The following is a 27,551-nucleotide window of genomic DNA, read 5'->3' as shown; positions in this document are numbered from 1 at the left end:
ATTGTCTTGGGCAACAGACAGATGACATTCAATGGGGCCAACAGCCACTTAAGAAATCTGAATCTATGTCCAACAAAAAAAAAATGAATCTATGTGCATGAACGATACAAAGGCTGATTTTCGCATCCCATTTGGCTAATGTACGAAGCAAAAGTGTCGGGTGTCGCATGGTTTCGTTTCCAGCTTGCAATCTGTAAGCTCCTACGACTGCTAATCAAAGGCAGTGCATACACAAATAAGTCATTTTTATTTCTTCTCAAAAATCTATTGGTCAGCAAAGTGACTCGGGCGAACCAGCATCTTAATTTATTGGCACAATACTGGTCGCCCTGAAGGACCGTAAGACATGGCGCGTACAAAATAATTACATCACACACAGTTTCAGATACAAAACAAATGTGCCGATAAACAATGTTACAGATTTGCAAAACAATCTCGAGCAGCAAGTTAAATTTTATTGTCACAATACTGGCCGCCTTGTGAACGGCCGTAAGATGTGGTGTATACAGATTACTTTCAGAACACACAGTTCAAAATACAAAACCAATGCACAGAAAAACAGTTACATATTTGGAAGACAATGCGAAAAACTCTTAAGGGAAGGAAAAGATGTTAGAGTTATGTGGGCGGATGAGATTAAGAAGTTTGCAGGGATAGGGCAGCTGCATCTGGCACAGGACAGGGTTAGTTGCAGAGCTACGAGAGAGGCCTTTGTACTGCAGTGGGCATAATCAGGCTGCTGCTGCTGTTGATGATGGTACATGTTGCTGAAAATAGCTCTTAAAAGCATCTGTAAAGGTTTTTTAAAGGCCAAAAGACATCTCATAGAGTTTGTGCCATGTAGATATTATCAACAATGTTGAATGTCATTTACGAAGATGCTGAAAGGAAAAGCCACTTCCGTAAAGAAGGGCCTTGATGCCAAAATTAAGATGCGCCCAATGATTAAATTTATTTTAGACATGCATTAGATCCACGAATAATAGAAGTTTGCAGCTTTGCTACCGTGGATTGCGAGTTCACCTGAGTTCACTGTTCTCAACAGCAGAAAGCCGGCTTCCATAAAGAAGAGCTCAGCAGCCAGAAAAGAGATGCACCTAATGGTTCTGCCAATGAAGTCTTCCGAGGCCTCGGCAGGCCTGTTATGTGTATTGTGTTTTGATTATGCAGAATATTGTATTAAAATCAATATAGATGCACATTAGAACCATAAACAGTAAAAATTTGTATCTTCGCTAAAGCTGATTGCGAGTTCACCTGGGTTCACTGTTCTCAAACCACCGTGGACAATCCCGCGCAGACAACTACTTTTCTGAAAATGGTCACACAAACAAAACCAACTGTGGGAAGAGAAAAATAATGTGGTTTCTTAAATTTCACAAATGCTCCGCAAAGCATGCTGGAACATCAAGAGAAGCACAGTACTTCACACAAAACAGTTTTTTTCGTCTGGACAAACTCTTGTCTTTGCTATGTTGATCAGCCATTGTTTTATTAGCAGCTCGTCGCATTTCCCTCGAGGAGTGCAAATAAAGTTAATCCTTTTTCCAGCCTGTTTAACACTGAACGTACAAATGAGTACCATTCCACCAAATAACATCCTCTGTGCAGGTGTCTGTAATCACTATATTACTGTTTTTCAACCATCAAGAACATGTGGATGCCAAACTAAATTAGCAACACCACATTAATAATGCTGCCACCCCATGGAAGTGTATCATTTTAACCTTCTGCATGAAAAATGTTCTGGATATTTCGTGGGAATTCTCCGGTAGTTTAGTGCTTTTTCGTTGCATTAACTGGAGGTTGTGGTAAAAACAATTACTTTCCACAAGAAAAGGGAGTGAAGAGCATTGTCAATCAACACGTCGCATTTTTGAGATGAAAGAAAATGAAAACAAGGGCCCGTTAATTTTAAAGATCTGTTGGGATAATAGTATGAATATATATATAAGGGTAATTAAAACAGGTTTAAAAGTGCTGTTCACACAGTGTTGTCATCCCAAATAGTGATGAACCAATCTGCCGAATCTATATTTCTGTTTCAGCAAACTGAAATATTCCTTGTTAAGACAAAGGCGACGAAGTTGCATAAGTGCGCACACAAATTTTCTGAAGTGTTCTGGATCCATAAAGAAGAAAATGCTTGCACTCATATCACATCAATAAGAGTAGCAGTGCTTGGTTTTGTTTTCTTTTAGTTCTTTGACCCATTTATCTCTGCAACATGAGCACTCCATCTTAGAATGGCTGAAATAATGATTTGTATTTGTCTTTAAATCATCTCTGTATTCTAGTGCCATATCTTTCAGCCCATAAATTTAAAAACACTATATACAGAGCGACCAGTTGTTATTCGGTGTATGTCTGTGTCATGTCCACAATGTGCTTGTGCTGCCATCATGTGTAAAGGCAGTCGCTTCGCTGCAGTGCTCACACTTGTATGGACGCTCAGCCATGTGGGTACGAAGGTGGTGCGTCAGGGTGCTCTTGAGAACAAAGCTGCCGACAGCTTCAGCTTTCTGTGGGCACTACATCCTTATACTTTGCATGGATGAAAAAATTTTTATTGATTTGATTAAAAATCCTGGAAACCTGTTACAGAACACAATTACAACTGATAATACACTCCCAAGCAGCAAGTTAACTACAGTCGCCGACCAATATTTCGGACGCCCAATTTTTCGGACCTGCCTGAAAATCCGGACCTTGCCATGGCACCGTCACGCGCTCCATAGAGTCAATGTATAACACCGACCAAAATTTCGGACGTTTGAAATCCTTCTCGTTCGATTTTCCGGACTTTTTCTCTCAATTCGCGACTCAACAGCTACCGTAGACGCAAACAACGCCGGTGCCATTTTGATTTTCTGGCCGCTGACATTTTGGTTTTCTGCAACCTCGAACCCACGCGTCATATCGTCCGCTGATCACGCCATCGGAACCGGAACCTCGCATACCCAGTATAGCCTCGATAGCAGGTACCGCTTGCTGCACCCTCCCGCCAGTGCCTGCTCTGCCGTGCTGCCGTCTTGCACTGTCGTCAGTCGCCGCAGTCACCATTCACGTGTGGTGTGTTGTGCTGTTTCCATCGCCGCGTCCGCGTCAACTACAGGCAGTTACCGACGGCGCCGACACCGCCGTCCTCGTCCGCTTCATCGACAAAACCATCGAAGCGAGGAAATTACAGCCATTTTACGCTGGAAAAGAAGGCCGCCATTATCAGAAAAGTGGAAAGTGGCCGGTCGCAAGCGGATGTTGCAAAGCAATTTGCAATCTCGAAGCAAACTATTACCTAAAAAACAAGGTTAAAATTCTAGAAGCCGCCGAGAAGTCATCTGGATCCCGCCACAAGAATGTCAGCCAAGGTGCCCACCCGAAGCTTGAGGAAGCCATTCTGGTGTGGCTGAAAGCCATGATTGCCAAACAGGTGCCGGTGTCCGGTGATGTTTTAAAGAAAAAGGCAGAAACCCTGGCGCTGCAGATGAATATTGAAGGCTGCAAGTTTAGCGATGGTTGGGTCCGAAATTTTAAGAGGAGACATGACCTCAGCTTCAAAAAAATGTGGCGAGAGTGCCGCGGTTGACGAGCCGGCTGTTGAAAGCTTTCGGCGTGGCAGGCTGCAGTCATTGCTGCAGCAGTTCGCGCCCGAAGATACATTTAACTGCGACGAAACCGGCCTCTTCTACAAGCTGTTACCGGAAAACACCCTTGCTTTTGCCGGCGACCCTTGCCATGGTGGCAAGCACAGCAAGGAACGGCTGACAGTCCTCGTCGGCTGCAACATGCTCGGCACCGAAAAGCTCCCGATGCTGGTGATAGGAAAGTCAAAGAATCCAAGATGTTTTAAAGGAGCGCGTGTTCCAGTGCTGTACGAAGCCAACAAGAAGGCTTGGATAACGCAGCACATTTTCGAACATTACATCCGGAAGCTGGATAAAAAGTTCGAGCGCCAAGCACGCAAAGTTCTCATGCTGGTAGAACTCTGCACTGCACATGGGCATATTCAGGATCTGAAAGCCATGCAGCTGGAATTCTTGCCGCCGAACACGACGTCCCTACTACAGCCCATGGACCAAGGCGTTATCCGGACACTCAAGCACCTCTATCGGTCACGCATGCTTAGTCGCATGGTGCTATGCGTGGACAACGGCAAAACTTAGTGTCGACTTGTTGTCTGCACTCGGCATGCTTTCCAATGCATGGAAGGCGGAGACTGAGGACACACTGCGGAATTGCTTCCGCCAAGCGGGTTTCGCGATAAGAGACGAAGTGCCGTCGTCATCCGATGATAGCGCCAGTGAAGCTCATCAGCCATCTTCATCTGCTGACCTCATCGAGCACTTGCGCGCTGCGGGAGCCGTTCCCATGGGAGTGACGCTGGAGCAGTTCGCCAACGCTGACAGAGAGATCGAGCTCTGCGCTGAACTGACTGACGACGAAATTGTTCGCCAGGTGCTGGACACTGATGACTCCAGTTCCGACAGTGAGGAGCCGGAGACCGTGCTGCCAACTAGCAGTGAACTAACCCGAGCTTTAATGGTGCTTTCGGCTGTGTACAGCGAGAACGTCACCCTTGCCGACGTGCAAGCCGACTTACTTGTACGGCAACGTAGCGCCCCGCAGAGACAAATTGACCAGTTTTTCAAGCCGCTCACTGAATAAAGTGACTTTTTTTTTTGCGTGAATTCGTTTTTTCGGACTGCCTGATTTTCCGGACGCTATCTTGGTCCCTTGAGGGTCCGAAAAATCGGTCGGCGACTGTATTTGTGACCTAATCAACTTCATGAAAAAAAAGAATATAATACTGAAGTGCAAATTTGAGAGTGCAATGGCATACCGTCTAGCCAGAGGGTTCACCTGAAAACAAAGAGACGTCAACCAGTAGAATGCAACTTCGCTGTGAACAAGGACCTCGTGCTGGGAACAGAAATGTCAATTAAGACCTTTTTTCTGGTTGACGCCTCTGTTTTGAAAACTAATAATGCTCACAACACATACCTAAATCTAAGGATGGAGTAGAAGTTTCTTGAAGCTGACTGCTTTTTAACAAATGCAACTCTAAAAGCTGTTTATAAAATGAAATAATTTTTTATGTCACTGGCGCTTTGAGAAATGCAGTAACCAAAGCACGTTCACTTGAGTTTCCGTAAGCAAAGCATATTATACAGTGGCTTGCTATATAAATCCTTAAATACCCTGAAACTGGCACTGTAAAATGGAATGAGAACTACACTGAAGAAGGATGGAAAGTTGGGCGAGTTGGTAACAGTTCATGGTGGGTGGAACAATGCAAACAGACGAGAGACGTGAAGAGGAAGACACAGACAAGCGCTGACTCGCAACTAATGTTTTTATTGAGCAGAACATACAATTTATACCCAAAAAACACGTGACATATCAGTACCATAGCAATTGCGCTGGCAATTTCAAAAGTTACATCGCTACACACTTATCAGCCGCAAGGTACACTCTCATCAACAACGAGCCTCCCCTCACCCCCCTTATTTTCAGTTCATGAATTATCTAAAAATGAAACCTCATAATCAACCAGAAGCAAGGAAGGCTGGCTAACACACTCTGCTTGTCTTTTTCGAAAGAGATATGCCTCCATTATTTCCCTGGTTGTCTTATCTCTGTGGCAAAACAAAATCTTTGTTTTGGTGACCAAGGGGCAGCTTTTTTTCTTTTTCTTTTCCTGTTTTCTGCACTCGCGGCAATGATCTCTCAGATGGGAATAACTTAAATTCGAGAGTGAATTCAAGTGTTCCCGCAAATGAATATTAACGCAACGGGCGGTTTGGCCTATGTAAACTTTCTTCCAAAAGAATGGAAACTCAGAAACAACTGAGGAGGCGCAATCGACCAACCATGACACGCGTGCTACTTGGCATTGGAACAGGCTAACACTTTTACTTGTTCATGGCGATTGCTAATGGCTCGGCATAGCCACTCAACATTTACGGCGCCGGAAAAAAGGACGTCGACTTCGAAACGTCCAGCCACATTTTCAAATTGTGTGCTATCTTGTGTACATACGGAATAACAGCCAGTTTCTGATGTAACTTTTTACTTTCACAAATTCCGCCCTTACCAATTGCAAAAGCTTTTCACAAGTTGATGAAATAACACTGTCTGGAAAACCTGCGCTTTTTAGCCGAATGACTTGTGACAGCACACTATCTGCAATGCAATGATGACACGTGTTCTGAAGGCCAGACCGAATGCAAGACATAGCAATTTCGTTTTTTACAATTTTTGAGTGCCCGGATGAATAGTTTAAAACAGGTTTCTGGGACCTTGGTGAATACTCCCAACACACGTGGTCATTTTTGAAAAACAATTTGAAGCTTAAAAGCTGGACAGCATCATTTGATGGAGCCTCAAACGTGAGCGCGCTCACTGAAAGACCTAAGTGGTGCGCATCTTCCTCAGCACTGCGCTAGTGTTTTGAGTGCCCTGAAGCGGCAGAAATCGGAGACGGTTCTGTTGATAATGGTGTGTGTGAACTGGTATCTGCACATGATCTGGTTTTCCTTATATTTGCTGCGCTGCCAGTGAATAAAGTTAGATGAAGTTTTGCGCTAGTCCTGTGTACCTCCTTCTTGTGTTTGTCTGGGTTGCGCTACAGCTCTTTTGTTTCAAAATGCACCATCTAGCCCAACAAAAAGTTCTTCTAAACAATGTTTCACTGCTAAACGAGTGTAATTTTGGGTCCTTGGCGACGGCGACACCAAAAGTGGAAGGTGATAAGTTAGATTTGTTTTTCTCTGCAAAAACTCATAAAAGCAACATTCCTTTCAGAGCCATCGTTTCGGAAGCAGGCACTTGGCAATACTCGGTATTCAGTTAGCTGCAAAAGCATCTTTCAAAGTCAGTTGTGGACGATCCATTTGTGGTTGACAAAACAGATAGGTTGGCCCAGTTCCTAAAGCTTAGTAATCTGGGGTTGTGTTCAGGCTTCGGTGTCGACATTGAAGACCTATATTATTCTCTGCCTCACAAAGGCATGTTGGAAGCAGTCAAAAAGTGCATCGCTGAAGAAAATGACGAAGCGTTTTATGGGTCACTGCAGGATCTGTCAAGACCTTTCTTGAAATCTTGTCGTTTTATTTAAAGTCCACATATGTTGGGTGGCGAGGTGAAGTGTATGTGCAAAAAAAGGGCATATGTATTGGATCAAAGATGGCGCCCACATTTAGCAATATTTTTCTAGGTCAACTGGACAGAACTATTAACACATCAATGCACTGGCAATACGAATTTTCAGATTTGTAGACGATTTTCTGGTGCTGGTTGAGAAAGAAAACTTGAGCAGGAGGATAGCGGAAATCTTGAAGCTCTTTCGCGAGAGTGCAAAGGGACTGTCATTCATGTATGAGGTTCCATCAAACGATGCTCTCCAGCTTTTAAGCCTCAAATTGTTTTTCAAAAATGTCCAAGTGCGTTGGGAGCATTCAGCAAGGTCCCAGAAACCAGTTTTAAGCCATTTATACGGGAACTCGAAAATTGTAAAAAACGAAATTGCTATGTCTTGCATTCGGTCTGGCCTTCAGAGCTCGTGTCATCATTGCATTCCAGATAGTGTGCTGTCACAAGTCCGCAGGCTAAAAAGCGCAGGTTTTCCACACAATGTTATTTCATCAACTTGCGAAAAGCTTTTGCGACTGGTAAGGGCGGAATGTGTGAAACCAAACAGCGAAAAGTTGCATAACAAACTGGCTGTTATTCCGTATGTACACAAGATAGCACACAATTTGAAAAATGTGGCTGGACGTTTCGAAGTCGACGTCGTTTTTTTCGGCAACGAAAAAGTTGAGTGGGCTATGCCGAGCCATTAGCAATTAACATGAACAAATAAAAAGTGTTAGCCCATCCAATGCCAAGTGGCACACAGGTCACGGTTGGTCGATTGCGCCAGCTCAGTTGTTTCTGACCTTCCACTTTCTTGTAAGAAAGTTTACATAGGCCAAACCGGCCGTTGCATTTAGTATTCGTTTGTGGGAACACTTGAACTCACTCTCGGATTCAAGTCATTCCCATCTGAAAGAAAACTGCCGTGAGTGCAGAAAACAGGGAAAAGAAAAAATGCCGCCCCTTGGTCACCAAAACAAGGATTTTGTTTCGCCACACAAATAAAACAATCAGGGAAATAATGGAGGCGTATTTCATTCGAAAAAGACAAGCATTGTGTGTTAGCGAGCCTTCCTTGTTTCAGGTTGATAAGGAGGTTTCGGTTTTAGATATTTCACAAAGTGAAAGTAAGATGGGGGAGGCTCGTTGATGAGAGCGTACCTTGTGGCTGATAAGCGTGTAGCGATGTAACCTTTGAAAGTGCCAGCTCAAGTGCTATGTTACTGACATGCCACGTGTTTTTGTGGTATAAAATGTATGTTCTCAATAAAACATTAATTGCAAGTCAGCGCTTGTCTGTGTCTTCCTCTTCTCGTCTCTCATCTGTTCGCGCTGTTCCACCCACCATGATGAGAACAACTTTTGTTGAGACAGTGAGATGATTGTTTGCCTCCAAGTCTATAAAGCATGTTTGTCAAGACTGACAATGCAATTTGTAATGAAAATACGCCACATGCAACGATCACAGATTATTCGACAACAGATAATCCACAGGAATGTAGTGCAATAAAGCCTTCATTTTTAAATACCTAAACCAAGAGAAAACTCTAAGAACAAAAGCGAGCAATGTTTATCATCAGGCGGCTAGGCTTGTTTCTCTGCTCTTGAGTACAATACAGCCCCAACAAAAGCATAAAAAGAATAATGAAACAGCATGCTTCTCTGGTGGCATTAAACTCGCTATAGGATGCAGAACTGCTTTGACGTAAGTAAGTCAATTTGCTAGCTAGTGCCAAACACTGCAGCCACAATTCATGCAAATCATTCAATGCGCTGAAACTAATAAAATGACGACATGATCATATCCGCACATGGCACGATTTCAGTCTTATGACAGTACCAGCTTGGTATGTTGAGGTTTCTTATGGAGGAGTGAACGCAACCTAAGGTTTGCCCTGTGTGGATGTACTTTGAAGGCATGTAAACTTGCCATTTTTTCTCAAGAAGGCAAATTAAAAAGTGAGACAAGTTCGCTAGAAATGGTTTTAACATCTAATGCTGGGAAAAGCTATCAAAACTTTGAGGAACTGTGCTTTTTGAAGTGTGTTTGTTATTTTCATGGCGTTTCAAATGCCCTTTTTCTTTAAACGTCATTGTGCAGAACTGACACTGATAAGGTCTTTCACTCTTATGGGCTCGCACATGCTGAGCAAGGACTGTACGCTGTGTAAAGACCATGGGGCAGAGCTGGCACTGGAATGGTCTCTCACCCGTGTGGGTGCGAAGGTGACTCACCAGCGTGCCTTTCTCAGCAAAGCTGTTCCCACAGTGGTCACAGTTGTATGGACGCTCACCCGTGTGGGTACGACGGTGTTGCACCAGGCAGGAGCTGTGAGCAAAGCTGCTGTCACAGTGGTCACAATTGTATGGACGCTCACCCGTATGGGTGCGAAGGTGTGCCACCAGTGTGTCCTTTTTAGCAAAGCTATTTCCACAGTGGTCACACTTGTACGGACGCTCACCCGTATGGGTGCGAAGGTGATGCGCCAGGTTCCAACTTTGAGTAAAGCTGCTGTCACAGTGGTTACACTTGTATGGACGCTCACCCGTGTGGGTGCGAAGGTGTCGGTCCAGGTGGCCTTTTCGAGAAAAGCTGCTGTCACAGTGGTTACACTTGTATGGACGCTCACCCGTGTGGATACGGATGTGGCAGATCAGGCTGATCTTTTCAGCAAAGCTCCTCCCACAATGATTACACTTGTAGGGACGGTCATCCGTTAGGGTGAGAAGGTGCTGGTCTTGGCAGTTTTTCTTCGTGAAGCTCTGACTGCAGTGGGGGGACTGGTGCAGCTGCTGACTCATGTTCTCCCCAGACAGCACTCCGAGCTTGGGATCAGCTGTGACCAGGCCTGCACCAAGAAAGGCGGGGTGTTTTTAGGGAAATACGAGACCATGCGTGTTTGGTGGTGGCAATATTACACAATATTTAACTTAAGTCTACTTCAGTGTAAATGGGTTCACCCTCAAAACAGAAAGACGAGTTTTTAAAACAAAATTTCCTAGTAATTATAAATTTCCATAGAGCTGGAGGGTGAATATTTTAACTTTCAAACAATTACTCAGAGCAACAAGCTTACTCTGTAGGCAGCTTATGAGTCTCGGCAACTTAGACAAAGTGCTCATATAATGCCTGGGTTCATGGAATCTTAAAAGCCTGCCCAAGAGTTTTGCACAAATAACATGTCTATGAGCTTTCATTAGTGACACAGTACACCGGCAATGAGTGTATTCCTTCTGTCTACAAAAGCAGAGCAAAAAATATTAGGCGAAACTCCTCTAATAAATCTAGCATAATGAGGTCTGCTGGTCTGACAAAATAAATGGAGAACAGAAACGGTCACATGGAAAACCACAAGGACAAAACCATTTCTGTCAGCAGCGTCACCAAAATAAAAGACAGCACTAAAGATAAACATGAATCATTAATAGCAAATCACAATAGACCAAACTAGATAAGTATTCCCCACAGCAAATAGGATCAGAAGGACAAGCATCAGAAGTTCCTATAGACATCAGATGAAACAGTAGTGATTAAAATCGCCGCACATCATCTGAAGGCACACCAAAAGGTATTACTACTGCTGTGCACACCTCACATTATAAAGAAGTTGTGCGCAGAAGCATACAGAAAACAATAAGCCATTAAATAATGAGACACGGAAGCTCAAAAGGGTGACAGAACTACAACGGAAACTGAAGAGCTAAACTGGTTAGACTACAGCACAAAAGGCAAGAGTATTATGCAGAAAAGGCACATCCACAAAAACACATGCACTTTTTTTACTGCATTTTTTTTTCTCTGTACACTCTAGCTTGCATCTGCAACTTGTGCTGCTGTCTACTGGATCCCAAAGTTTCTTCAGCAATCATGCACAATTTCACCTGTAGAATGTTTCATGATATCCATAGTTCAAGTTGCGATGATCGTTGGTTTATACGGTCTAACAACCCAAAGCAACTCAGGCTATGAGGGATGCCATAGTGGAGAGCTCCAGGTAATTTCGACCACCTGGGGTTCTTCAACATGTACTGACATCACACATTACATGGCCTCCTAGTAATTTGGCTCCATCAACATGCGACCACAGCGGCTGGGGTTGAACCCGTGTCTTTCGAGTCAGCAGCCGAGCACCCTAACTACTGAGACACCATGGCTGGTTGCTGCAACGATGAGGTAGTGTTCTAGGCGTTACCAAGGCAGGGTCTGATACGTCTTATTTTGTGCAACGATACCACAGTCTGAGATCACTGGCTATGCTATTTTACATCATGAACATCAAGCAGTTCAGCCTGCATATGCTGAAGGAATTGGTTTTGGAAGATGGTCCTTCGGGCAGCTTGTGTAATCATTGGTCGCCAATATTCATTTTGATGCCTGCAACATGAAACACAGCAATAAAGATGATTAGAATAAGAACTGCAAGGCGAATAACAAAGTGAGACAAGTTAGACAGCAAAAAAGTACAAACACCTAATATTGATGGCAGGTTTTCTTCTCTACAATGATGCAGAAGACACTAATATGCTTGAATCACCACGTGATATTTGGCTATGACTGGCAAATAATTTATAGTCGAATTGTTCAATCCTGCTTCTTCAGTTCCAACAGCCGAACGATGACTTGAGGAAGGCTGGGTTTAGTATTGTAGTGAATTAAAACGAGGAAGCAGCGATTTTATCGCAGTCCTTTCGTGCCTCACATGACTCTCAAGCGAGAAAAAAGCAATAGCAATTTTTGAACGAAGTAACCACTCCAAACAATACACAAATTTAGCTATCCAAACTTATACTGTGTTGAACAATTAAGAGGCGGAAAAGCTTTTGAACTGTTAATAAAGTTGTGTGATCAGCTTTCTTAAGTAAACACTTTAACAACAGACTGTTTCATCACACAGAAATTTAGTCCAGCAATCATTAATCTGACCAGTTGCACTGCTGACTTAGTGTTTTCCAAACATACCAGTCATAAATCATCTCTTCCAAGCATCCCGTCCATTGTTACACAGGGTGCCGCACTGTTTTTTTACTCTGTGATTAAGTTTTTCAAGTAAATAATGCTTTGACAGATTGCTTTTTCTTAAAAGAAAAAATTCTGTGCAGTGGTTATGAATGTGGGAAGAGATTCGCTTCAGACTTTGTCGTATACGACCATACTAATCATAATTCACCTCTTTCGAGCATCCAGCCAGTTACACTGGGTGCCGTGCTCTCATCTTTAGGGCGTGATTAGCTTTCGTAAGAAGAAACACTTAAACGACACTACTTCCTTGTGATTGAGAAATTCTGTGCAGCAGTCATGAACGTAGGCAGAGTTGCATTGTGGACTTATTCGTATTTATTTATTTATACATACTGCAGCCCCTAAGGGGATATTGCAGAAGTAGAGACATAAGATACATGGTAGGCAGTTGCATATATATGTTGATTCATGCACGCGTACATACATAGGAGTACGTACAAGATACAATATAAAATGAACAAAGCATAGGTGTTAATGACATTCAATGGCAGTAAAAAAATATTGAAGTTCAAGTGAATGAATTTCGCACGGCAGGCATTTCCCGCTTTTGATGGTATGTGGGAAGAAGCTCTATTTACATGTATCAGTGCATGTGTAAAGTGGAAAAGTATTTAAACTATGATGGCACCTAGTTGATAATGGAGTAGAAGAATTAACATGGGTGCTCATTGCCATGAGGTGCAGACAGCTAATGAATATGTATATATGACTGGGGCACTCGGAGTACCTACTACGCCTTGACAGTGATGTTAGAGATAGTGAGTGATAGTGAGATTAGACAGGGGTGAAAATTCACTGTCGAAGCAACATTAGATAAAACGAATTGCGTTGAAATGATTCAATTTTCTCGCAGTACAATTGTTGATACGGATTCCAAACAACAGAGCTGTATTTGATAAGCGGTCGGATTACAGTTTTGCAGGCTGAAAGCTTTGTATGACGATGTGCAGCACGTAATGTGCACCGTAGATACCCAAGTCTCTGAAGTGCTGTACTGCAAGTTAGATTGATGTGCTTGGACCAAGACATGTTAGATGTGAAAAGCAGTCTGAGGTATCCAGCCATATCAATCCTAATTAACCTCTTTCCACAATCCCATCCGTTGCTACACAGGGTGCCGTTTGTCGTCTTTAATGCTTCTACAGCAGATCAACGACCTGCCATTCACTTATAGACACCCTGTGCCTCGTAGTGCCCACGCAAGAAACTATGCCACATTGGCCCATTAGTTACTCCCCTGTACTTCCGGTCGTAAGCGGACACTGTCACAATATGCAGCTAAACCTATGTACAAGTGCATACTGCAAAGTGAGGCTCCAGCGCAGCAGTTCTTGGGAGATAGTCTGTTCGTTATCCGCACCCTGCACGGTCACAGACTATCTTCAGCAGCCGCGACAAGACGAATAACGAAGGTCTTAAGTGCGCGTTTACACCTGCGAGCTCAAGACGCCATGCAACAATGATTTGTACTGCACCCCGGCCGCACGTTCCCAACACCTGGGCAGCATGAAAGAAATGCCTGTATGTATTCCTCTCTCGATACCAGAATTTTGACTGGCACGCATTCTGCTGCGTTCATTCGTGCAGGAGCAGGGCGTGCTACTCTGTGGCTCGCTGCAAGTTTCACACGCCATGCAAGAACTTCAGCAGTGTCGCCACAATGGGGCTGGTGGTTTTAGTTTTTTCTGAACCCGTGTAGTCAGTTTGGCCTTAGTGTAGTGCCTATCGCATGTGGAGAGCCGCTTTGACACTTTAAGACGATTACAACGTTGACCAGCCCTCAGTCTTACAATGTTTTGAGCCCGTACTTTGTCCTTTCTCTAGAGACTACTGCATGACTTGGCTCTCCTTGTGCAAGCCCGTCTTCCGGACACTGCCCAGGTTGTTCTGTTCTGCGTGCCTCCATTTATCGCACTGCCCTTCACATCTGCTTTTTGCTAACGATTGGCTCACACTTTTGATGAGTCACTGCATGTCGTACTAACAAATTGCCTCGACCGCACTTTACTTTCTGCTGAGCCTAACAACTTGTTCTCCAGAGGCTTCCTATCCGACATCATGATCCTAACTCCCTGTCCCGCAAATTGATTTCAACCACGCTGTTTCACCAACGTTGCGTTCTGGCCCAAGGTTTCAGCAGTGCATTCAAGTAACTCGCTGTCACTCTTTCTACAGCAAAGCGCTGTCTCTTATACTTAGCTACTATTCACCAGTCGCATTGAAGGAGGTTCTCCTTTGTATCCTTTACAGCACTGGCCTGCAAACTCACTACACTCCTCTTGAAAGCTTCAGCTTCACTTGTCAAAGCAGCCTCTGCTTAAGGGCTAGAGACAGGCGCCTTGCCTTTGTTCGCGTTATCAGTGCTCGCTAACGGAGCAGGTCGCTCGGCTTTGTTTTTGATGGGGTAGCTGCAACTCTTTTTCTCTGCCTCTAAATCGGCAAATGCTGCCCCTGCAGCTGCCAAAGGTCCTTTCTGGGCTTAAACCTGCGCTGTCATTACTCTCCTGCCCAACGGCTGTGTCACTAGCTAACCAAGCAGGGTTCCTAGACTGGTCGCATGACACTCAGGTGGGAGCGCTGCCCGCTTCCATCACTTCGTACTTTAGACTGTGCCTCTACACGAATGGCAAAATACCCGTAAAGAGCTCTTATCGCCGTCTCATAGTTGCTGACCTCCTCGTCGGTCAGGTGCACTAATACACCGCTGATATCATCTGGCAGTGTGGTCAGCAACGTCTTTAACCAGCAGCCTTGGTCTAGCTCCTCCTCAGCGCAAATTTGCTTGAAAATTTGTGAGGAAAGTTGTAAAACTTTCTCGTCTTCGAAAACTTCTCAAAAAAGCTCTCGCTTTTTCCCATTTGCAGCAACTGAACTTCAGGTGTGAGCTCCTGCAGCTCTTTTTCGTGCAGGTTCACTAGCTCAGCCCATCTCTCACGGCATTAGCCTTGCTATTCTCTTTCTTGTTCCTCGCGAAGTTTTTGCCTTTCCTGTTCTTTCTCCTCATGGAGCCTTCACTCCAGAATCATTTCCCAAGCCTCGTCTCACTCCTCGACTGTCACCTATTCTGCCCGCGTAACGCCCCAAAATGGATTCTCTTGTTTTAGTGGGCTCTACTGAAATGCCCACTCCTTCCAAAATTTCAAGGAGGTCCTCTGCCTTGAACTTATCCATCGTGGATCACACCTTGTGCCGCTGATCTCTGCAAAAACACAAGCCTCAGCTTAAAGTGAACAAAACATAAAATTGTCGAAATCTTATTTCCCAGGCTGTAAAACAGAAAGAATCGGGGTAAGTTCTATTCAAATGTAGTCTATCAGCCGAAATCTTTTGCTGCCGGCAAGGAAAGCACAAATAATCTCAACAAAAGCGCATAGCAGATGGTTGAACGCTCATCTAGAGCAAGCCGGTGTAATGGACAAATTTAGCTGCGTATCGTATCTGTATATAATACAGCCTTACCGCAGATGCTAGCACTTGAATGAAAGGCGCTACAATTCGGCCTTGCTTGTCGGCGGTGCTTCTGCTTGCATGATGATCCGCGATGAAAAATTCTCATCTCTTTTCTCTTTATACTCTTTACTCTTTTAGAAATACGCGAGGAGATGCATGCGTACAGTACTTATCAGATATTTTAAGCATTTCTGGCAGAAGGCCCGAGCCTCAAGCTATACGACAGTCGACAATGACAGAATCAGCACGCCTCGTAAGCCGCAATGTGAAAACTGCGTGGCCCCATATATGCCCGCATAGATGCCTCGAGCAATGTGCTCGTGAGAGCTTGTAATAAAGGACATGTTTCCATCAATCAAGTATGTCTTAGAGCATATCTGCCTTTCCACTGTGCAGAACGCAGCGTATACCACACGCTGCCGTATCAATGCTACAACTCAGTGAATACGTTCAGCACATGCATATATGCGTGCATACTGGGCACAGGAATCTGCAGCCTCTCTAGTGAAAGGCATCGAGCACTATCGCAATATCATCTGGGTGCATGAAATTAACAGCAGAAATATTTTGTGCATATCTATGCGATCGCAATATGAAGCCAAAATTTGTGCTTCCGAGGTGGTCAGACGATTGAACTTGGATCACACACACGTACGCAAAGCAAATATATGAACAGCGAGAACTACCTCAAAAGGAGCCACTGCTGGCGACACAGACGATAAGCACCGTGGTCTTGTCGACACTAGTGCCCGCATCGTGCGAAACATTGCACGAAGAACAGCGGTCCTTCTAGTCCAGATAAAAATGGCCACAATCACTTTGTGCTAGCATACAACCTCTCCGTGTCTGCTAGTTGCTCGAGCACTGCCAGCACAAAATTGTCCTCACGAGTCTGGCTGCCTGATGGCAGCCCGAAACTATTCAGCCAGGTAGTAGGTGCACTGCCACAAAAACAAAAAAAGAAAAATGAACGCGTTCTGGGCAGCCACTGGAAGTACCTGAGGTAGCCCGAGAAAATTGAGCACCTGGCTCCGTGATCTTGCAACCCACAGTCAGCCAGTCGGCAGCCCAAGGTAGATAATTGAAGACGCCCAATGTGGTAACACCCCCGGCAAGGAGCAGCACTGACTCTCACAGCTCGGTCTATGGAAAGGGCAGTCCTCAAACACTGTCGTGTCGACGTGATGAATGCAATCCGGTCAGTGCCTGCGTGGGAAAGGAATGGCACCCTGATTCCCAGCAGGTGAATGAATGTCCTTGTACTCCCCAGCGTGTTGTCTGAAACACGGGACCTCTGTCGAGGTCGCAGCCGTCTTTCAATTAACATCCTAAGCACAACCTTTCACCAGCATCACTTTGTTCGGTGACCTGAGGGCGGACAGGCCACTTGACGCTGCCTCTGTCGCTGCCGCCGCTGTGGTCACCCTGGTCGAGGGAGTCCGCGCCTTAATTCACTTAGGCAGGAGTGCATTCGGACCGTGACAGCACCCTATAGGAATACATGCCAAAAAAAGTTTTCAAAGCAGTTTTATGATTTCACAGTACACTTAAGATATCGTCTCTTCGTAAAGAAAAGCCGAGTACACCTTATATATATATATATGCATATGCATATTTAAATATTTAAAGCATCGCAATATGGGGGCGTGTGTCACCTTCGGCTGGGAGCGCTGGGAAAGAATGCGCTGGGTAACTTCCAAACAATTTTTTGTTTCGCAGTCTACTCACGGTGGCCGCCATTCGTTAACAGTTGGCGAGTGCTTTGAAAACGACTGACAAAGTGTGCAATGCTAATCCGAAGGCAACATATTTTTAAAACACCGCAATCTTGTTGTGAAGCAGGACAAACCCCGATCTTCTAGTGGTATCCCGCATGCTGCCACGAGTGCTATAGTTGCTCACTGATGTAGTGGTTGAAACTGGACAGCCTAGACAGCTCTACATGAAAGGTTCTCAAACGGCATGATAAGCGAACGAAAGCAAACCGGGTACCGTAGCAGATGAAGGAGCAGACGAAACCACTGGCCGCCTCCACCGCCCACTCGAGTGTTTGTAAAGGCAGCGGGGTTTTGGGGGTCAATGGACTCACAGGCTTCTATCGATGTGGAAACTTGAATAAAAGCGTTAAGCTTTTTGAATCTAGCAGTGTTCATGATGTGAGGGAACTTGTAACTGAAAATGGGAGCGAATGAGCGTCGACTCCTGCCACAAGCTGCCTAGAGAGAAGCCACTGCAAAATCAACATTTTTAAACCACTCCTTCATTGCAAATAAAGAAATAATATGCACTCCTCAATACTAAATACATCGGCATCTAATTTACCTTCAATGCCACATGACACAAGTTTATATGTCTATAACGTGTTTCCACTGTCATCGTGTACAGGCAGTTGCCTGACAAAGCTATCAATAGCTTCAGCTCCTTAGGGCTAATCCATTCTTGTACTCTGCAAGGATGAACAGAATATTTTATTGATTTATACACAAATCTCATAAATTACAACATACAGTTACAACTAATAAAAAATTCCCAACTACAATGCAGTTAAACACTGGTTAAACCGCAACATGAAAAAAGCAGCTGAAGTATTAGAGCCCACAGCACATTGCTGAATATCTAAATGCACAGGAGAAAATGTTTTGTTCAAATTCTATTTCTGAAACATTTACTTTCACAAGCTGCTCTAAATTACGATAATTTTTATGTCAATAGTCACCCGCCAAATCTAATCACCAAAGCAAGTTCACCGAGTTTCGATAAGCCCAACATGTTAGGGCTGACAGCAAAAATGCTGAAATGTTAAAGCCACTAAGGTCAAATGGAATAAGACAAGAAGTGCTCTTGTGACAGCAACGCAAAACCCTTTCGCCTAATTTAAATAACATTTGACAAGACTGACTTTGCTGGGGATACAATGTCTAACAAGAATTGCCACCACATTCAAGAGAGGACTACCGTATTTACACGATTGTAAGTTGATTTACAATCGAAACCAAAGCATGACATTATAAATAAAGGCGAGATAAACGATATATCAGGCATGCTACAGCATGGTGACTATTGCCCAATCTTTTACCAAGTAAACTTGCTATTATACAAGCGGTGTGCGTCAGTCTTTTTCGAAGTGGTTGAATAATTCAAACATTTTTACTGGTCCATTGAAGTTTTAATTAACGAGCTGTTACTAAGTTATACAGCAAAACTTTAATCTTGTAGGAAAATACCATGTTCCAATGAAAGATTTCACATGCACATACCATGCCAGTTTCAATTACAGTAGCAGCTCAGTATAATCACACTTCTTATGAATAAGAGAAAGGACATGAAAAATTGCCCAGTGCCAGTTTACTTTGAAGCCATGCAAATTAGCATACTTTTAGCCAATAAGGCTAATATATTGTTAGCTAGCAATGGCTCTCATATCCAATTTCAGTAAAAGGCAACAAACCTTTACAGTGCTAACGTTTTTCCAGAGTGTGTATTGAGTTCACGGCGTTCTAAAAGGTGATTTTCTTTTAATGCCTTGGTAGAGAACTGGCGTTGATATGGCTTTTCTTTCTTGCGGGCTCACATAAGCCTTGCAAGGGTTGCATTCGGTGCCAATGCCATGGGGCAAACCTGGCACTTGTACGGACGCTTGCCAGTGTGGGTACGCATGTTTCTCATGAAGTCATATTTTCGTGCAAAGCTCTTTCCACAGTGGTCACACTGGATGTGATAGTCACCCGTTTGGGTGAGAAGGTGCGGCTCTATGGGGTCTTTCTTAATGAAGCTCCGACTGCAGTGGGCGGACTGGTGCAGCTGCTTTTTCGTATTTTCCCCAGGAAGTACTGTGACGATGGGATCAGCTGTAACCATGCCTGCACCAAGAAAGGCAGGGTACTTTCAGTGAAGGGCGGAGGCACACATGTTAAAGCTTATTTTATAGTGCGGGCAGTAACCTGTAATTAAACAAGGCAATCTCACACAGTAATTAGGCTAAAAAATTTCGTTGACAAATATTTATATATTAATAAGTCTTTGTGTTACACAACCCAATATCATTTCAGTTTGGCTTTTATAAAGTTAAGCACGATTTCAGTTCTTTCCAAAATGCTTACAATTCAAGAGACGTTACGCATGGTTTACGTGCGGTGGCCCCATCAATGCAAGACCTGGAACAAACTATGGAAAACAAACTATAGATAACCAAACTGTAACCTTATGTACAATCATGCTCTAGTAGAATTTCCTGTAGAAAATCGTAGTGTATCTTTGTTTACGAAAAAACTGGATTCTTTTTCCTCGTGTATAAATTTTAACTCTGCATACTTTATGCGCTGTTTACTTTTCTACCCGAATGTCATATCGTGAAAGTGTTTTCATTTACTGCTAATTGTTGTTCAGCATGTTTTCCATTGTTTATCATTGTTTGATATTTCTATTGTGATAAATTTTGTTTATTATTGTGAAAGTGTTTTTCTGTTGTCCATGAGGCCACCGTTGTTTTAGATGTATCATTTGGTGTGTAAGCCTCGTCAGGAGGCATGCTTCATCTTTCTCCTTTAGCCTCACCTCGAGGGCGCATTATATATTGTATAGTATGCCCATATAAATTATTATTACTACTACTACTGCACTGGACTATGCTCAACACATATTCAGATCAAAGGATAGACTGTTTTACAGGATACGAGCATCAACCAGTGAGTCCTTTAAGATTATGCTGGCAAAATCGCAGTCCTCGTGTTTTCAACATCAGTTAGGATACCTGCAAAATGAGAGAGAGCAAAGCAGTCCAAATGAAAATTCCAAGGCCCCAATCAGCAATGTTTATATGCCTCGTGCATTTAACAATATTACCATAGATGCTTCGAGGGCACGTAGAAGGGAAAATAAATACTCCAATGGAAAGGTATCAAGGATTTGTTCTGGCCTGGCTCCGGCTATTAAACAATCGTAATTCATTGCATGAATCCATTACAGCAGAGTGCCTGGTTTCTTTGCTGAAACATCAATGTTGATATGTTAGGCTCTTTCCTTCAACAAACTATAGATAACGAAATTGTAACTTTACGTAAATCAGTCTCTTGTCGAAATTGATCAGCTGGCTACTAGTACCGCCGGATGCATCGCCTCCATTGGGCCCCAGAACAGACAGCAGAGCTTCCAATGACAGTTACGACAGTTGCTCGGCGCATGTGTACCAGGACATTTATGGCCACCTCGCAAAAGCAAACAGCGCGGCAATCGCAACATTGCACTAGCTGTGCGATCAAAGGCAGAAGGGAACAATGTAAATGGTGCATCGATAGTCACGACCGCCAGAGCTACGAAACACTCACTCACGACTGTGTCAGCAAGACTGTCAGAGAAAAACACCGAGATTCACTCAATTTTTAGCAGCTAGGCACCAGTGTAGTCAGTGCCTTAGCAGTTCTTGCGTTTACTTGTCCGCTGGTGCACGCGATACTCATTATCCAGTTTGAATGGAAGTACTTAATTCAACCTGCATCAAAGTCAACTGTCTCAACTCTGGTTACCCGAATAGCTTTGGCGGTGGCAAATTTATTTGCATCTGTGGCTAGACATTTCCAGAGCTTTGCCCCAATTGGTAAAAGTGCGAACAGGTCAGGAACCCGCAGAGCACACACAAAGGCAAAACACAATTTCTTCAGCGACATGCTGCGGCTTGAGATGTATTGAGCCGTATGAAGCCACACCTGCAGTATAAGCACACAATAAAATTGCCGAGCATAAACTCGCAAATGTGAGAGTTTTTGTATTCTATGATCACGCACCTCGCGACTCGAATTTGTTGGAAGTGTTGATGCTCATAGCGATGCAGCTTTCTTTCCTGTGTCAACCTTGCAAGTGGTTTGCCAGGGGCTATGGTTATGGTTTTGTTTTCTTCTGTTTCGCACATTTGGCCATCGTACTGAGGCAACAACAACATTTGGCTCGTGAAAGCTATAAGCTGGCTGCCAGTTTGCAAATTCTTGATTGGGTGACAACTAAAGCATTGTTGGATCATAGAGTGTGTAAGCTGGGCAATATTTTTCTCATGGCACTTACGCCGGCCGACTACGGAGCGTGGGGTTGCTCATAGAATTCTTCAAGGGGTGCACTCATCTAAGGCAGGTTTTCAGATCATTCCTGTCAACTTTTAAACCGCCCGAATACCGCTCTGAGGTGGCCTCACCTGTGTCACGGATCTCTCCGGAGAACACTCAGACCGAAAGGATGGACTAGGCGATGGGTGTACCCACACAAACGCACATTTAATACACCCTACGTGGCACACACCGTAGAACACAAAACTAACACAAAACACAAAGACTATAAATACACACGACCCGGACACACTGCTACTAGCGTCTACTATTATGTTCTACTATTAGCGGTCGGCGTTCGTGCTCACGGTTGGTTCGGTGTGGCTGCAGCGTTGTATGGATCCAGCAGGCGGCATCGAGGCGGCGTTCGCCGTGCTTGGGCTGGCGTCGCTGGCTGCATCGTACAAGCTCCCGGTCCAAGCGCCCGTGGAGGTGATGCCGGTGTTGTTGGTGTTAGGGCACCACCCGGATGGATGTCAACAGCGCTGGAGACACCCCTGGCCGTAGCAGGTGGTAGCGTCCTCTGTTGACTCCCCGGAACGGGCTCAGGCACGGCAGGAAGTCCACGATGCGATATCATAGAACGCGAGCTCACCGGAGCAGTAGCCGGCGTCGCTCTCTTCCAGCCAAAGTGTCCCTGACCTGCCGGAGCCTCCGCTTCTCTGCTGTTCCCCCCATGCCTCACTCTCACTCGCCCTTTTATAGCCTCGTTAGTCCACGTAAGCCTTGTCGTCGTCTTCTTCTCTTCTCCACCTCGCCGAATGCTTCTCCACCAATCATCTCTCTCCACCTCACCGAATGCTTCTCCTTCCTCCTCTTTATTCTTCTGTTAATTTGCGTTGTCTTCTTCACACCCTTTTCCTTTAAAATTTAATTTAGGCTCCTTAATATATGTGACAACCTGATATGACTTGGTGGTTAGTCCCCGCTAATCCTCGTTTGGCTGCTGATTCAAATACTTGGGGTTCTGATCACAACCTCATTTTTATCTCCCTCACTACTTCGAGTCCACGGAAAATATGTCGCAGCGTACGCATAACATCATGGGACTCTGTACGTGCAGACAATAGTTTATTTGCACTCAACCCGTCTTAGCACTGTACTCTGCTGTTTTTGCGACCCACTATATATTACCACTACTGCAAATGGACTACCTAAACCCGGAAATACACCCCCTGAATCTGTGCACTCTCCGTCGCCAGGCGGATCATCATGCTTCTCGTCAACGCGGCGACCCATCGGCACTTCCTGCTCTTCACCGGGCTACCGCACGTGCACGGCGCTCTGCAAAGCGGCTAGGCAACTGGAGACGCTGGGGTGCATGGTGTGCCCGCTTGTCCTGTACGCAGGGCAATAGACATGGAGCGACCAATTCTCAGGTTCCAGATTACACAGAGAGCAATCGCCTCGCGCTGAATGTGGATGAGGATACATTTGCACAACAAGCAGCCTGTCAGTTTTTTTCCACACTACGACTGCACGTCTACATCTCCTGCTGACTTATCCGTTACAGAGCCCTCCGATGGGATTACTTCTGACCTAACCATGGCAGAGCTTCTGGCCTCCACCGAATGCCTAAAAACTACCCCACGAAGCACAAGAAGGGCTACGCAACGTGTAACAAACGTCTGCAAAAGTATACGATTATGTCTGGAAGAAATCTGTTTTCAGATGTTCTGCAAACAATGAGGCAAAAAGAAGTGTTATATGTATTTATTTATTTATTCCTGCTGCCGGCACAGGCCAAGGCAGGAGTTGCAGTTTTACCAGTACACATTCTGTTAGAACTGTTGCATGCAAAATACAACAAAAACTGAAAAAATTAGTAACTCTGAACACTAGGAATTTTTGCACGTCACTGACAGCACGTGATATGACAAAATGTTGACAAACAAGAAAAACAAATGTACACACAGAAACGAATATTTGAACAGTGCACACGTCAGCCGCAGTGGTATGATGTGACAAGAAGGTGCATGGCCGTAATAGCAAAGTACAAACAATTGTAATTAAGGGCAGGTCCGACTGTCAGAAGTTAACAAAAAGAAAACAGACAGCAATGACAGGTAACAGGGCTAGCACACAAAAACATTTATACGCACTCATAGAATATTCCCGTTGTGCAGCTTCAAAGTCCGTAGTCTTAGAATTTATAACCTCATTCGGCAGTTTTTCCCAGTCATTTATTGTCCTCACGAGAAAAAAAAAATGAAAAGAGTCTGCCCTGCAAGTCAGTGGTTTGATAACTTTAGTGTGTTTTGTCCTTGAATGGGTGGAACTGTCTGCTATAATGTACCTTTCGAGGTTTACTTTGTAATAGCCACGCAGAATATGACTGAAGAAAACAATCCTGTTGTGTTCCATTTTCTTCTTAACAGTGGCTAGTTAGTCCAGCCGTTTTTCTATGTTCTGAAACTGACTGCATTCTAGAATAAGCATTATGAGTGAACCTGAGCTATGTTCTGCAGACGTTCACATTTCAAAATACCGTATTTACTCGAATGTAACGCGAGGGGTGACTTTACATGCTGCCCAGCGGGAAAAAAATAAATAGGGACGCAAAACAGTGGCGAACATGCTTACTCACCTTCCTCGCTTTCGCAGGCCGAGTTCTCAGAAACTAAGTCCTCCTTTTCGCTATCGAAGTCTCCCGGGTAACTTCTGCCGCATCGATGCTGTTCGCCGCAGAGAGAATCCATTTCTCTCTCCATGAACGTCTGCACCCGACCACGAGATGCTCTGAACTTCCCATCTCCCGAGCAACGTCTCTAACTTTCCAACGGATCAGCTCGACATTGAGCCCCATGAGACAATTGCGCTGCTCGATAACAAAGTCCGCCACTTTTTCTCCAGCTGGGCGTAATGGCCGTGGCGAGGCTCACGAAATCCTTTGCAGTCGGGCTCACATTTAAAGAGCCCCTCCCGCTGCAGGCGCCATCCTCGGATGGTTGACCCGTTGAGGTCAAGTCTTCCAGCTGCCGCAGAATTCCCGACCTCTTCAGCTAACAGGATCCCTCTTCTCTTAAAACGAGCGTCACACTGAGCACGACGCATTGCCATCGTGTGCACTGTATCAATACACTGCGAGCACTGCGAGCGAGGTTGGCGAGGTCACAAGAACACGACGCAACGATGCGTTGAGCCCGATGTGCCGGAGGCAGTGCTGCCAACCTCGAAAGCCACTTCTCCCCCAAATTTTCACTCAAAGTTCCTTAGATTTCCCTAGATCCGAAAAATAATATTCAGGCATAGAAAAAAGGTGCGTAGTTCAATTCTGAACTCTTTTATTTCGCAGATACCCTCTTACCACACTTTGGCAGCAACTTTGAATACAATAACACATAGATTTCCCATGCAAACTCGCGTACCACGTGATCACGGGTAAGGAAAACATTAGTTAATATCAAAACCTAATAAATCCTGGCCTAAGCCCTGAAATGAATGAAAATCTCGCAGTGAACACTTACGCTCACCGGCTGCAGTAAAAGAGCGAGGGAAATCCACTTTGTGCCCAAATGTGGGCGTGAACAAACAAACGCTAAAACGTAGGACACGTCATTCGGGTGGCATCCCGTCTGAACCCGCTTGGCGTGAAGCGTAGCTGCCAGGGTTTGCGTCACCAAGCTGTTTCTGGTCTTTGTTTTCATTAGGTTGATCTGAGAGAAAACTCTCTCCACTGTTGCACTGGAGTGAGGGCGCAAACAGAGAAGCTTGTAGACGAAGTCGCTCAAGAGAGGGAACATTGGGCTCCCGTCTCCTTGCCTGGAGTCTCTCACTCATTTCAAAAAGCGTTGAACGCTCGCATCTGCCGGCAGGTCCATTTCTGTATTGCGGAGCAGTCTCCATTCTGCGTCAATTTTGTTCATTTCTCTTTCTGGCACACCCCGCTGCGGTGGCTCAGTGGCTAGGGCGCTTGGCTATTGATCCGCCGCAGTTCCCGGGTTCGAACCCGACCGCGGCGGCTGCGTTTTTATGGAGGCAAAACGCTAAGGCGCCCGTGTGCTGTGCGATGTCAGTGCACGTTAAAGATCCCCAGGTGGTCGAAATTATTCCGGAGCCCTCCACTACGGGCACCACTTTCTTCCTCTATTCTTTCACTCCCTCCTTTATCCCTTCCCTTACGGCGCGGTTCAGTTGTCCAAAGATATATGAGACAGATACTGCCCCATTTACTTTCCCCGAAAACCAATTATTATTATTATTATTATTATTATTATTATTATTATTATTATTATTATTATTATTATTATTATTATTATTATTATTATTAGTCTGGCACCAGAGAAGGGAATGAGGTGGCAAGTGGGGCTATTGAAGAAATCCGAATTTCGATGACAACTTGCGGGTCGATTGCCTACAGTCTCTTCATTTGGACGTTGTCCAATGGGAATCTGGTTAATATCTGGCTTGCCGTACCTCGTACCTCCTCCCGGCCCGACCACGCCACCTCGATCCCAACAACGCTTTCCCCTCGTGCACATGGCGCATAGCCAGATTCTCAAAATCAAGGTGGTGAAGAAACAGTGAATAAGGAACAGATTCACATCGAAAAATAAAAAAGGCCCATGCCGAAAGTAAAATTTCCCTAGATTACAACAAAAATTTCTTTTTCCCTAAACAACGTTCAAAATCTCTAGATCTAGGGGAAAATCCCTAGGGTTGGCAGCACTGGCCGGAGGTCGCAATGAACACAAAAGAGAGAGGAAAACACTTAGACTTTGGATGGATGAGGATTTGGCTTCGGAGGTACCCATGTTGCCAGCAAAAAATCGCAAAACTGTGAAAACCGAAACCAAAACCTACTGAAAGCGGAGGCGAGCGGGCATCCAGACTCGTCACAGGTCTCTAGTTCAGTAGGTCTATGATGCTAGCAACTTCACATCTGGCGTGGCGTCAGTAAGCTTCTTCCGTAGCACCCAAAGCTTTCTGATCGCCTTATCACAAACTTGATCTACTTGCGATGACCAATTTAGATCATGTCTGAGACACAAGCCCAAGTACCTTAACGCAGGGACATCTTTTAGAATGACATCACGAATTTTATAAGAAAATACAAGGGGGTGTTTTTACGCATCATATGCATACAAACGGTCTTCTCTGTGTTCATGTCCATTTGCCACTGTTGGCACCAGGTATTGATTATATCCAGATGGTCATTCAGTCTCTTGTGATCATCACAAGATTTTATATTACAATAAATGATAGTATCATCTGCGTAATGTTTAGTCGCTATCTTTGGCGAAAAGCCGGTGCTCATATCGTTAACATACAAAGAAAAAAGCAAAGGACCTATCACAGAGCCTTGTGGAACATCGTACCTTTTTATTTGAACTGGCAACGTTGTCAAGAGAAAAAAAACTGGTCTATGGGTTAGGTATACCTCAATCCATTTTATTACAATAATATTCTTCAATAAGTTGTGAAATTTCGAGCGTATTATAGAATATCCCACCAAAGGAGATATCCTAAAATCGATAAAGATGATATCTATTTGCCATCTTTCGTCAATACAATTAATTGGCAATGTCATGTACAACTTCACTTAATATGATAATAGTGGAATATCCGCGTCGGAAACCATGCTGGTGGCTTCCCAGAACCCCATTTGCTTGAGCAAATTCCATTAGGTGTTCAGTTAAAATGTGTTCAAATGTTTTGCAACACATACTCGTCAAAGATATTGGTCGGTACTATAGTTTGTTACATCATGTATTGCTCTTTGCTTATTTATTGGTATTACTTTGGCATACTTCCAGTCGCCAGGGACTTCATCAGATAGAAGAGACAACTATTTCTACAAGATAGTAAGAACCCCATTCTGAGTACCATTTTAGGAAGGTATATAGAATTTCAAC

At 44.4% G+C, this 27,551-nt stretch overlaps 2 protein-coding genes across 4 annotated transcripts; both read right to left on the bottom strand.

Annotated features, from left to right (window-relative positions):
* Positions 1-228: 228 nt before the first annotated feature.
* On the bottom strand, positions 229-11,767 carry LOC144110632 (uncharacterized). Its single transcript, XM_077643668.1, has one exon. It carries the CDS (start codon positions 9,934-9,936, stop codon positions 9,127-9,129), a length of 810 nt encoding a protein of 269 aa, XP_077499794.1. The 5' UTR covers positions 9,937-11,767; the 3' UTR covers positions 229-9,126.
* On the bottom strand, positions 229-24,775 carry LOC144110634 (uncharacterized). 3 transcript variants are annotated; one of them, XM_077643673.1, is made up of 4 exons: positions 24,284-24,775; positions 19,330-19,464; positions 16,603-16,810; positions 229-9,983 (listed from the first exon to the last, which is right to left on the bottom strand). In XM_077643673.1, exons 1-4 carry the CDS (start codon positions 24,405-24,407, stop codon positions 9,968-9,970), a joined length of 483 nt encoding a protein of 160 aa, XP_077499799.1. In that variant the 5' UTR covers positions 24,408-24,775; the 3' UTR covers positions 229-9,967. The 3 variants fall into 3 exon arrangements, with proteins under 3 accessions (XP_077499799.1, XP_077499800.1, XP_077499798.1); XM_077643674.1 differs by having other exon boundaries at positions 16,630-16,810; XM_077643672.1 differs by lacking the exon at positions 229-9,983 and having other exon boundaries at positions 12,447-16,810.
* Between the last annotated feature and the right edge of the window lie 2,776 nt (positions 24,776-27,551).

The sequence above is a fragment of the Amblyomma americanum genome, chromosome 11 (genome assembly GCF_052857255.1).
Source record: "Amblyomma americanum isolate KBUSLIRL-KWMA chromosome 11, ASM5285725v1, whole genome shotgun sequence".
Classification (NCBI taxonomy): Eukaryota; Metazoa; Arthropoda; class Arachnida; order Ixodida; family Ixodidae; genus Amblyomma; species Amblyomma americanum.
The sequence above is the reverse complement of the archived record's forward strand: the minus strand, read 5'-3'. Positions and strand labels throughout refer to the sequence as shown.

What these genes read in the sequence shown, in the direction of transcription:
- LOC144110632 (XM_077643668.1), bottom strand. Translation starts at nt 9,936, where the DNA reads ATGAGTCAGCAGCTGCACCAGTCCCCCCACTGCAGTCAGAGCTTCACG.
- LOC144110634 (XM_077643672.1), bottom strand. Translation starts at nt 24,407, where the DNA reads ATGGAGAGAGAAATGGATTCTCTCTGCGGCGAACAGCATCGATGCGGC. An exon ending in GGCCTGCGAAAGCGAGGAAG is followed by an intron (nt 19,465 to 24,283) that starts GTGAGTAAGCAT and finishes TTCTTGGTGCAG; the next exon opens with GCATGGTTACAGCTGATCCC. An exon ending in GCACCTTCTCACCCAAACGG is followed by an intron (nt 16,811 to 19,329) that starts GTGACTATCACA and finishes TTTCCCACGCAG; the next exon opens with GCACTGACCGGATTGCATTC.